The sequence below is a fragment of the Pieris napi genome, chromosome 3, assembly GCF_905475465.1.
Source record: "Pieris napi chromosome 3, ilPieNapi1.2, whole genome shotgun sequence".
Taxonomy (NCBI): Eukaryota; Metazoa; Arthropoda; class Insecta; order Lepidoptera; family Pieridae; genus Pieris; species Pieris napi.
Window position 1 is genome coordinate 4,391,217 of NC_062236.1, and position 13,554 is coordinate 4,404,770.

The 13,554-nt window shown below is 32.6% G+C and overlaps 1 protein-coding gene across 1 annotated transcript in view; it reads left to right on the forward strand.

The window, feature by feature from the left end:
* Positions 1-952: 952 nt before the first annotated feature.
* LOC125063168 (angiotensin-converting enzyme) overlaps positions 953-13,554 on the forward strand; it is an 82,093-nt gene continuing 69,491 nt past the window's right edge. The window contains exons 1-7 of the mRNA XM_047669436.1: positions 953-1,651; positions 10,002-10,160; positions 11,060-11,300; positions 11,887-11,969; positions 12,174-12,380; positions 12,637-12,806; positions 13,251-13,375. Of these exons, the coding sequence (XP_047525392.1) occupies positions 1,034-1,651; positions 10,002-10,160; positions 11,060-11,300; positions 11,887-11,969; positions 12,174-12,380; positions 12,637-12,806; positions 13,251-13,375 (1,603 nt within the window). The 5' untranslated portion in view covers positions 953-1,033. The remainder of the gene's footprint in view (positions 1,652-10,001; positions 10,161-11,059; positions 11,301-11,886; positions 11,970-12,173; positions 12,381-12,636; positions 12,807-13,250; positions 13,376-13,554) is intronic.

Consider the following 13,554-nt stretch of genomic DNA (forward strand, 5'->3'; position numbering starts at 1 on the left):
CATCTTACAAAATTCTCGTAAACTCATTACACTTTCATTTATTTTTAAAGTGTGCTCTTTGGAAAGCATTAGTGTAAGGTGGGTCACTTATGTAATGTTCATTAGCTAATCGTCAGTTAAAGGTTTTTCAAAGTTTTCCATAAATATATATAATAAAAATTTATTGATTTTAATATGAAAAAAGTAAACTTACACTTTTAAATGAGCCTGTGAAGTGCATTACGTCACATAATACCAGGAGTATTATATATGTATATATGTATGTGTAAAGAGTAGCCTAGAGTTACAACGTTCGACTTTCAATCCTCGGCCGAGCACTTCTGTCACCATGGATTTTTATAGTCAGCCAGATAGAAGCCCTAAAAGTAATGAAAAAAAATAAAATAAATTGCGCTACAACCTCTTTTGGTCTGGGCCTCAGATTTCTGAATCTGATTCATGATCATTTCAAATGTAATAGGCAAGTAGGTGATCTGCCTCCAGTGCCTGACACACGCCGTCGACTTTTTGGGTCTAAAACATGTTGGTTTCCTGACGATGTTTTCCTTCACCGTTCGAGCTAATTTTAAATGCGCACATAGACAGAAAGTCCATTGGTGCACAGCCGGGGATCGAACCTACGACATCAGGGATAAGAGTCGCACGCTGAAGCCACTAGGCCAACAATATGTGTCCCCCATGCCCTATTATGGGATAACGAGAATTCATATAAACATTAGATTCACCCGTCCAAATTATTTAATATAAATTATTTATAAGTCACTCTTTAAAAATGGTTTAGTGCGCCATATTTTTTCTATATTTGTTCGATAATGATAATTCCGAATTAACAACCAACTTCCAAGAACTGCGAATTATTACCTACCTATACAAGGTCTAACTTCGTACTTGGTCAGACGTACAGAACAAAGCTAATTCACACGGCCTGAGTACCCAGCGTCAACCAACAGTTGTCGTCGCGAACGCAACCAGCAACCACGCATCACTAACCAACAGGGAATATTTAGTCTGATAAGGTTGCAAATAGCCTGAAATGGCTTGTGTTCAAACAAGAAAGATTCTAAGCCTCTGGCTAAGATTAGCCATTTTTCCAGTTGTTGCTTTTGCTGATCCACAATTGGACTTACCGCCTTTATCCAGTACCCAGAGGAATCCCTACGGTTTCGGAATATCCAGCACGCAGTCTAACATAGGGAGTAACTTTGACAGAAATAGGAACTTTCAATTCAGTACTGCTCGGCCTCAAAGCGCTACGGGATATCCGTCCACCACTTTAAGCGGGATCACTCCAGTGATAAGTAATAATGGATATCCTAGCGTGAACTATGGTAGCGGTCCAAGCTCAACTCTTCGGCCATTTGACGATAGAAATAGGGACGACCGCATAGATATCAACAGTGATCCCAATTTCCGTCGGAATGATCCTAGTTTCGTGCGTAACGATCCCAATTTCGTTGGGACAAATCCTTTTGACATTAACAGGGATCTCAACACAAATGGCATAGACAATAGAATAAACCAAGAGAGTCTTCATCAAATCAAAGACTTCTTGAAGCAGGCTGATGAACAGGCCTCTAAGGAGTGCACTAACAATGTTGCGGCGCAGTGGAATTTCGAGACTGATGTCAATGATGCAACTCAACATGCTGCAGTAAGTAGTATTTTTCTAATTTATTTGGTAAATTTTAATGAAATATTACTCTTTACTATTCATTAATTTGTGTAACGTTATATTATGGATAATACGTTATATTACGTTATGTTATTAACGTTATATTTGGATTTGTACCAAACATTTTTTATTTTATTTTAGTTTCGTTCCAACCTTTGTATATACATTTGCTACCTCATAGTTAAGTGAAATATTACCATACAGTCCATTGTAGAGGATCGATTATTCGGTCAAGTCCTCTCAACGCACCAGGGACGGAACACAAATTATATACTAATTAGTAATTTGTACTCCGACCGGGAATCGAACCGAATACTTTAAGCGCTAAGGTCCCTTTGTCACACCGCCTACGAATCCTTCTAGATTTTAATTCTAAAGATTGTTTGTTAAAGTTTTATAATATTAAATCAAGGATAAATTCACGAAGAGTAAACGCAAATTACAGTCGGTAATTCAGATAGCTATCAGATAAACAATGAATGTACGAATTATCGTAAAAATTACTGAACTCGTGAGAAATCATATCTTTAGACATTTAAATATATTTCGTTTTTGCTCATGGTTTTACTTGATAACAAATCTTCATAGAATGAAATAATTTTTATATTTTTTAAATTCTTTATTGCGCTAATAAAATAAATAAATACTTGTCTAAATGCCATAGATAATTTGTAAGATAGATATACTAGAACTTGTAACTTTGCCATACATAAGTGATTAAATACGAACACAAATTGCAATCTAAATCAATATTATGTATTTTTTCAAAGCATAGGAAAATGTAAGATATGGAGATAAGTAACGAAGACGTAACATTAATGAGTAACAATCACAATATGCTCTATTGTCTGATGTGAAAATAATTTTCCACTAATGAATGCAAGTACCCGGAACAATGTGATTATCGATTTGAAAATCTAAATTAATTACCCCACTCTCTCTTATTTAGCTAGATTAGTTCAAATTTTAAGCTAATCTACGATCTCTCAAAATTTGATCACACAGTCCCACATAATTTATTTGTTGGATCAATAATAATTTGATTAGTTTTAAAACTGCTTTCTATGGATTAATGAGTAATATGTTTTTATAGTACAATCCTCATAGAATGAGGACCAACTCCTCAAATTGAAATCCCCCTCCCACAGGTTATTGAATTCAATTAAAATAGTCGTTTAATTTTCAAAATATATCACGTTGCTATACGTGTATCTAATATTTTTTGTTATATCTAAAAAAAAGTTAATTCATCAAAAAAACTCTTGTATTTACAGGACAAAGTTACAAACAAAATTTAATTAATCTTCACAGAGTTTCTTACATGTTAAGGTCTAACACCGGAAGTAAGCATGATAAATGAACAAAATAATTATTTAATATATACAATTAGAATCTTTTGTGTCTTCATACTTAAGTTTTCACAGCCTTTGTTTTACTTGATATTATTATTTGACTCGCAGCAAAATATCAATCAATCAAATAGATTCTGCGGATTGCTCATTCATTCTGTGCTATGCTAGTTAAGTCAAAGCTGAGGTCAGATACGTGAAACAATTATCATATACGACGATCTGATTTACTAGTTCCCATGAATGATCTAATATGTGATCAATATATCCCTTATAATTATTTATGACTAAGTAAATAATAAATAAGTACATCTTTTAAGTTAATTCTCACAATCATAAAACTAGAGTTTTCTAAAAACGCCACGACTTAGAATGATGATTCAAATCATTTTATCAAATTATATTTCACTTTAAAAATATTTATAATAAAATTAAGATAGACGTGTTGCGTTGTTAAAAAGTGAACAATTTTTTTTTATAAATAAATTTTACATATAATAACACTTTGTAACTTTAAATCTTAGTTTAAATTATATAAAATAATCATGTTGGGTGGGTTGTCAACTTTTATAATTATTAAATATTTAAATAAATTGAAAATCTTTTAGTTCTTTTAAATGTTATATGATTTGCTACTATTAATTTAATAGACCAAGGACTTGATTGAGGAAAGTCAATATATATAAAGAAAACAGTTTTGTAAGAAGTCAAGTGAATATTTAATAAGCAAAATATCCGAAATCAGTTTCTGTAGTATCGAAATATGAAGAAAATGTAATGTTTTTCTGTAAACGAAATTTTAACATTAGTTTTACCATTATTGTCTACGACAACAATAGATAATAATGACAGGATGTCCTGATACTAATCAATACGTCTCGTTACGTAACAAAACCTTAAAAGTCTGTAAAAGTTTGAAATAGCATAATTTATACATGAGAAATTTAGTATTAATATAGGTATTTTATTGCCCTATGATTTAAATTGTTTTTATATGTGCTTCCAGCGCTTTTTCGCATCTTTTAGCGTAGTATTTGGAAGTAAACGGATGCACGAACACGCGTCGTTCGATTCTTACCAATGAAGCCACCTTAATTCCATTCTAATAACAACAACATGTACATATCAAATGGGAATTTGTTTTATTATTACATACTTAGTCTAGACTTGTATATATTAATTTGAGTTTTTGGGTAAACCTCTTGTGTAAGAACACTTTCCATTAGCATAATTTATTTGCTTCTTTCACGGTTGACTTTGGCGGTCCTTCTTCGGTCTGTATATCTTGCAAAATGTCCTGCCAGTTTCCATTCGCCATGGTCGCTTCATATTTTGTGATAATTGGCGATTCTTCATTATTCGATTGAGTGTTCTACCAGACTATTATTCTAAACTTTGGAGAATATTTTATGGTCATAGTAAACTTGTTAGACTGAATCTGGTTAAATAATTGTAGTAAGTTACTAAGGGGAATGTCATTTTTTGTCGCGTAGAAACTAGAAACACAAAGGGTACAATGGACGATAAAATACATATTTTCGTGATTTTGCCTTGGTACATTTCTCACGGTCATGACAGTGAGGTTAGGATTTTTTGCTTTACATAACTAGGTATTTATTTTGTCTAGGCAAATATTTTCAAAGTTTTATATAAATCTGAAAATTACATTCCTGAAAATTAAATTAAGTTGGCCTTTAAACCTATTTTGTGATTCTATTTTAAATATTTTTAAGTGAAAGAAAATTAGGTCTAGTAGCGTGCGCCTCTTTTACCGGTTGTGTGTTCGAATCACGGCTGTGAACTTATGCACAATTGACATTTACTAGTACGTGAAAGGAAAACATCGTGAGGAAAGCGGCATGTAGGTAGACCCTAAACTCGACGGCGTGGGTTGGTTGATCATCTACTTAGATACCTATTAAGAAAAAAAAATACGAAACATTTACAATAATAAAAAAATACGTTTATTAAAAAACGCTTAACTAAACGTGAATTTATTATATACTTTGAGTGCTTTCAGCAAATGCTACATCAAGTTGACAGATACTAATTTTATAAATAAAGCCCTGAAGCTAATAAAACAATATGGCCTTGAAATTATACATAAAAGCAAAGAATTGTATAATACTTTGTTTTACAGGCATTTCACACTGCCTACTCTATTTATCTATACGCTAATTGACGAATGTTCACGTTCCTGACCTTACCTTGCCAGAATAGATAACCCTTAACTCTATTGACTTAAGGTTGAGATTTACATTAAAATTTGTAAACGAGTTGCATAAAGAAAGAACTGTGCTGAAAGGTTTTGGTTAACATCTCAATTTTTACGCTACGTAAACTTGAACTCATTATGAATGAGCAAGTTGGTCGTGTACTTTAGTAACTTTGACCTAATTTTTTATTATTGTAACATTTAACGTATTTTATTGGGTATTTAGTCAAGTGTTGATTATCTCGACAATACGCACAAGTATTTAATGTTTAAAGAACTTTATTTCTCATTACAAAAAATATTTTTTTTAAAAGTTAATCTCCTTTTGGCGCGTGAGGAAAAATGATGAGATTAAATTTTTACGATGCGCGCGCACACCGTCACATAAAACCGACACCCTGAAGTTAGCTATAGTCAGCATTTTAGTTTTTTCTATTGTTAGTGTTTTTTCTTTGTAGAAAATACACTAACAACGTTTGTGTAAATTTTTTTGAAAAGATTTTTATCTTGTTACGCCAAAGAAGTATAACTTCTAACGCGTGTACACTGTACACTGTACATAAGTACACACACGTTTTTATTTTTACATGAGATCGTATTGAACAACCGATAAAATAATGTTGGTAATTCATGTCCATAATAAGCATAAGTCATACGGATCTTGAACTTAGCGCTGATTTAAATTCACTAGTGAATTCGATGATTTACATTTCAAAATACGGAGAAATCCATCCATAATAATCTACGTATAATTATTTTATTAAATACACTAAAACCTATTAATAAACAGTTTAACATTTGGCGTTACAGCAAACGATTACGTGTTAAGTGACGCGATGTTTTTTGCTACCGTTCATAAAAAAATTATGCATTCCTTAAAACGTTTACTTAACATATCTCATCTTCTACCATCCTAATCTTTTCGTGCTCATAATACAAAGTTCAACATCGTGCCTAAGATGAAATCCTTCCATAGATCCTTCACTAAAACCCCTAATGGTCTTAGATATTGCTATATATGTTTCATTCTATGCCTGATATTAAATCAAAAATTCAGTTTTCTCGCGATATTTTCCATCGCCATACTGATATCGGGTGGGGCTTCTAGAATCTAACTAACACAGGCTAACACAGCTTGCGTGGGATTACATAATATATTTTTTGTATCAATATAATCGCAGGAAATTCTTTTAAGCACTTAAGTCCAGCGTGTGTATTTTTCCTAATTTGTCAGTTCGTCACGTTATGCTTGCGAAATCGACACTGTGCGAACGTCCTCCAACACAATAGAGCCACGATGCTGTGTGAAATAATAGTCTTTGTGCCTCGTCATTGAAAAATCTCAATTACCTATGTTAGATAATTTATTAAGGAAGTCTTTTAACATGCCACGATATGTTGACAGAAGCTGTGATTTAAATAAGAAGATCGCCGACCACAGTAGACATTAAAAAAGTAAAGTATTAGCCTTTATGTATCCTGAGCATTCAAAACAGGGTTAGGGTTATGGTGATTAGCCTTCCTCTTAATATGGACTATCGAACACAAAAAAAAAGTTTTACTCGACCCAGAAGTTTCGACCAAGTTCTGCAGAACAAACATACTTTAGCTTTATTTTAATAGTACTTAAAGATAAAACAGTTTAAATAGTTAAACATTAATATAGTTTAGGTACATACAAACATAAACTTATCTATAAATAACATGGCTATATTTATTTAAATGGTGTTGCAAATACGATATTAAAATATCACTTACTTGTAATCTGTAACTACTATTATTCAATGAAGGTAATTGAACATAAATATTCAAGATCTACGTATAAACCGTGGGAATTTATTAAAGCTTTGATTAGACATCTCTATTTTTAATTAGAGTATGATTTCCACGAGATATATTTCAAATTAACTGTTACTATATAAAGATTTGAGTTTTTTTTTTTTAATTTTGTTATTTAAAATAAACTGTCCTTTGATTTAAATATGTTTATTTTATGACGGTGTCTTTATGTTTAACGGATGTGGAATGAATCTGGAGCTCGTAGATTCTTTCGGTGTCGATAATTAATTCGGACCCGAAGACAAAGTCTTTCATTACAAAAATATGAATATTTTTTCCTTTCAAAAAAGTATAACCGACTTCAAAACACACAAATATTATTAAATAACTTAATTGTATTTATAAGGATTGAATGCCTTTGATTAAGATAATTAAATGTATAAAGTTTTTATTTATATAAAAAAAGATAGGAAGATACTATAAGGCTATTTTTAGAAGTTCTCCATAAGTCCATGAACGGAGCAGCTTTGCCTGAATATAACATTAAAAAAATTACACGTTGAATTTATTGTCTCCGCCTTCGATTTTTATAGTCCGTTAAAAATAGACGTTATTGAGCATGTCTCACGTCCCATTACGCTTTTTACCTCATTTATTTGATTGCTTGTAATCTAGAGTTGATATTGTATCACCGAGAACAAAATTCCATCTACTTGTGAGACATCGTTATGTCACAAATAATTACAGCAGTAAATTAAAGTCATTGTAATTAGTTGGTTGTTTTGAACTTGGCCGTGTCGACTTGGAACAATTGAGATTTTCCGCGATTATCATCTCGGCAAAGCTTTAAGGTCGCACCGTTAATGAATTAAGCATTAATTTGTCCAAATATACAACCTTATAATGGTTTAACACACTTCTATAGACGAATGTTTATCCTAGGATAGACTTTTTTAATATCCTTATACATATTTTTTGTATGGATCAGAGTCCTGGTCCGAAAAATTTACCGAAAAAAGATAGAGGCATTCGAGATGTGGTGTTGGAGAAGAATGCTGTGAATAACATGGACTGCCAACAACACAACCAACAAGTCCATTCTCAACCAACTAAAGATCAACACAAAACTGTCAACTATCATTTACAAACGGGTGCTTTACTACTTTGGCCACATTGCCAGGAGAGTACCAAATAGTCTCGACACACTGGTAATGGTACGAAAGAGTGATGGCAGGGCATTTCAAGACAGCCACGATCTTCAGTAATGAAGACTACGATGATGAAGAGATACATATTTTACAATGAAGTCCCGTCTCGGGCCGTGTCTATTTGTATGTATGTACGAGATTTATTCAATCCCTAGGTTTCAATTAATTAATATTTGAAACCAATGTACCTATGGTACTCCTGAAGTGGGACTTAAATACAACGGTTATTGTTAAAGAAGTCGTAATATTTTTGATAAAATAAAAAAATTAAACAAGCGAAAGCTAGTACTAACTATTCAGGTGGTTTGAATTTGTATAAACGAAAAATTTATGCGTAAACTTTTTAATTCATATAAAAATTTACAAAAACTGGTTGCAAAAATAATTAAAATAAATATTTGTTGCTTTAATTATCCCAAAATCATTTCTGTATTATATTCAAGGTATCTATTTTTATAATATACAATTTTCCATGCAATATCATTGTTTTTGTGATCATAAACCATATCATGAATCATGTGACGTGACAAATCGCCATCATCAACTTTATCACGGCATCTGAGTCACATTTAATAGATATAATTATTAAAAGAACAATTGCTGTTTTACATACAATTTATTTATTCTGAACTATTAAGATTTAGCCTCTATGACTAAGATACTGCAGTGGCTATTGACTTTAAATATAAACAAGTGGACGATTTTGTACATAGGTAAAAAAAACTGCAAAATATTCCGGGTCTTCACGCTGACGTTTATTTACACTTCAATGCAAAATAAATGGACTCTAGTTACAGAAAATCACCTAAAATATATATATTTGTAAAGCGTACTCTCTAAATAAATAACCTTAAAATCATAGTCAGTCCTTACGTCGCTGTAACCTGACGAAAAGGTAACATTTGAGGCACTAGCGGTGCCGCAAATAAACAACAAAAGATCAAACTTGATGTATTTTTCATATGTGTGAAATTTAATGATGGAAGCCAAAGCAGTGCCACTGGCAACACGAAACTTAACTTAAGAACCTGCAACCTTAGCTATTACGTGGTCTAAACACTTTCAATTGTTTAACACCAGCGTCACTTGAAACCTCTTTGATGTTATGCAAATCCGCAACCTCCTACGCCTTAAAAGGGTAGACTTTAATGGTGCTTAGCACGTACGTGTACAAATAAAATAGAACGGCCGTGATTTGATAGTGTATTATGATGACAAAAACAGCGGTACGAATTAAATCATTCCTATTAACCTTCGTTTTAATTACGGATAACGCGTGTAATGGAGCTCATTATTGATTTTCAGTTTTAAGTGTATTTTTAGACCCGGAAAATGTTAAGATGAAATGATGGATAATTGGTAATTTTAAAAAAAAAATCCTTTTTTTCTAGACATAGCCAAAAGCCAAGCCTTGATTTATTGACAATGTTTGTTTGGTTGATGTATCATCTCAATGTTTTCTTATTTGCTACAATATGACGTTATTGATTGCAAATAATATTTAACTGATTAAGTCACAAATTATGGATTTTGTTGAGGAAGGATGGTTTACTTTCCCTCCAAAGTAAAGATAGAATCTTTGACATCTCTAACCACTGACTACGGACAGTCAGTGGTTAGAGATGACAGTTAGATAGATAATAGAAAAAATGTAGAATACAATTTTTGAAAAGATTTTTATCTTGTTATGCCAAAGAAGTATAACTTCTAACGCGTGTACATAAGTACACACACGTTTTTTTTTATGAATCTTAATGTATAAATTTATTGAATTTCAGCTTGACGCGCAACAAAGGTACACATTATTCCAACGTGGCCTATGGGAAGTGGCTCAACAGCTTCCCCGAAGTGGAATCAGAGACTTCTCAACCTTCAGGCAGCTCCGACTCCTTTCTATCATCGGCCCAGCTGCTCTACCACCAGACCAGTTAGACAGGGTGCGTATTACGATAAACCAAAATTAATTTTTATTAGTAAGCATAGAGTTAAATATCCGTACAGCAATCATAGAGGAATCCGTTGTCATACTAATATTACTTGGTCTTGTGTACAAGAGTATTAACGAATGATAATTTTTTTAATACACCAACCTATCGCCTGATAAAAATTGCATAGCAAAATGACACTAAAGGGGCTTGTTCTTAAGAAGATTTAGATATTATAATAGGGTTTCAGAGTCCATCAAAAAAAATTCCAAAAAGAAAACCAATGGCTGTTTTTTAAAATCAATCTGTTTCGTGATTGATTTTTTTAATTTGCAAGTAGGTATCAGTCTTCTGTGCCAGACGTATGCCGTCGACTTTTTGGGTCTAAGACTGTACCGGTTTCCTCGTGATGTTTTCCTTCACCGTCCGTGCGAGTGTTAAATGCGCACATAGAAACTACATTGGTGCACAGCCGGGGTTCGAACCTACAACCTCAAGGATGAGAGCCGCTCGCTAAAGCCACCAGGCTCCAAAGTTGTTCTAACAGTGCTCTTCTGCTGCAAATATTATTTCGTAGTGGAATAAAATAATCCATACAGTTGACGAAATAAAGCGAAATCTATTGTTCGAGACCAAAAAATGTTATCCCTAGTGGAGTCTGGTTATGTGTACCTACAGTTTTCATCAATGGCTGCTGATGCTATTTTAAAATAGTACCGAGAGTTTCTTACGCCGGCTTTTTCTCTCGACCTATTCTATAATAAACATATTTTATTTCTTTTTATTTTTACTTTAATGCCTTTTTTAAAGCTAACCGGCAGTAAAAGCTTACAAAAATATTTTGTCAACCAAAGATGCGTAATAAATTCTGAAAAAAGCAAGTACAAAACTAATTGTATTTTATCTTACAGTACAACCGTATAATAAACGACATGTTGGCGGTATACAACACAGCTGAGATCTGCGCTTACAATGAGCCCTTCAAGTGTGGACTGCACTTGAATCCCGACTTGCAGTTCATCATGTCGCACTCCAGAGATTGGGATGAACTGCAGCATGCCTGGACCGAGTGGAGAAGGAACACGGGAAGGCGGATTAGGGATTTGTATGAACAACTTGTAGATTTGACCAATCAGGCTGCGAGATTAAATAGTAAGTTGAATTATTACGTTGTTCGTTAATCACAATTTTAGCCCACTACGCTTCATGTATTTTAATCAAAAAGTATTTTAATTTTCTTTGAATATTCTCTTTAAATACAGATACGTATAATCTAATTTAAATATTATATCTCAATGAAGAACTAAATTCTCACACCGCAATTTTCTTATCTAGCAAGCCAGCTATCTAATAAACTTAATAGGATCCTTAATATTTACCCTAAGTTATTATACGAAATTAAAACAATAAGAATTTCAATTAAAAACCGCAATTTAATGTAATTTAATTAGCGTATATTTTTACCCTATATTCTAATTTCATAATTACGAAATCAGTGGTTATGTATGTATATGTATGATGATACATGTACTATTTATATATCTTAATTTGCTTTGGGTTAAATCTTTTTACGGATTGTCCACTTGTTAGTAGTACTCTCTGATTCCGGCCACTTATTCAGTCTATTTGAAATCGGTCTCGTTCTATCAGGCAGTCCAAAAGGAATATAATAATAACACAAAATCTATAAAAAGCAATAAAATTTGTCACATAAATAATTATTTCTGTATGTTTTCAGACTTCACTGATGCATCGGCTTACTGGATGTTCCCCTACGACTCATTCAATATGAGACAAGAAGTGGATGAAGTTTGGGAACAGGTTCGTTAATTTACCTAACACTTGGTGTTTCTAAGGAGTAAAACTAAAAAATATTACTTCTCAAATTCCATGTCTCTGTGTTTGTAAACATTTTTGTTACATTGTTGTCCTGAGTTGATCCTTTAAGTATGAACATTGTCTTAAATGTTAAGTAAAGGCAGTTTTTATATTAAATTATTGTAATTAATATAATTTCGTTTCCAGGTTAAGCCTCTATACGAGTTACTTCATGCCTACGTGCGCAGGCGTCTGCGTGAATCATATGGCCCTGAACGAATATCTCGTTCAGCTCCAATCCCCGCTCATGTGCTTGGAGACATGTGGGGACAAAGTTGGAGTGGAATTGCCCAATTAACTCTGCCCTATCCGGGAAAGAAACAGATTGACGTCACACCGGAAATGATTCGACAGGTAAAAAACATTTTTTTGTATAATTTTACTAGTAGTAATACTACTTTTAATTAAGTTTTCTATTCGTATGAACCTATCGAGCATCATTAGGATATGAATTTTGTTTTGTAAATGTAAGAAAAAAAAGCCAGTTCAATCTATTTACTACTCAATAATTTTATTATTATGTCATATATACTCGACTCTACCATGGACATCTAGTTTTATCTCTTATTTGTTTATGCGTAATAATTAATTAATTAATTATTATTTCCAGGGCTTCACACCATTAACAACATTCCAACTAGCTGAGGAGTTCTTCGTATCAATGAACATGTCAGCTTTACCCCCTGACTTCTGGGCTCTAAGTGTGCTTCAACAACCAGCTGATAGACAAATACACTGCCAGCCATCCGCCTGGGACTTTTGTAATCGACACGATTACCGGTATTTCTCATTTTAAATTTCCAATACTGAATAATAAATACGTAATTGAAGATCTTAATTGAATTTTTGCTCATTCTAATTTCTAAAATACACCCTATACACTAGAATAAATACAGATGCAATTACATAAGTGATTAATAATGATGTAAGCTCTGAACAGTGATCTTGATATTTCTAAACCCGAGCCTGGTTTAGAATTGTAACATACAGCCTTTCCCGTATATTTTAAAAAAGCAAAAAACTACCTATCATCGAGAAAAAATTTTTTTTTTACAATATACATTGTAATGACTTGCAGTGCTATGCTAATTAAATTATAAGTCTTGAAAATACATTTAAACAGACATTTGTTCAACAAAGTTTATGAATACTTTATTAAATTATTCTACATATAGTTCTCTCTTAAAATTACTTTACTCATAATAATCTATAAATTTTCTTCAGAATCAAAATGTGCACACATCCAGATATGAAGGACCTCATCACTGCTCATCACGAAATGGCGCACATAGAGTATTTCTTGTCTTATAGAAACCTCCCTAAAGTGTTCAGAGATGGCGCTAACCCGGGTAAGTTTATTAAAAACATTTGTATGCCAATGTATCTCAAATACACTACATTAAATACCGCACCTACTGATTTTAGTACAGTATTACTGGTTTTAGACCAAAAGCCCTTATTATAGTTCATACTTATAGTAATGTGAATAAATAACTTCTTATATTTAATACATTTAGATTTTCTAATA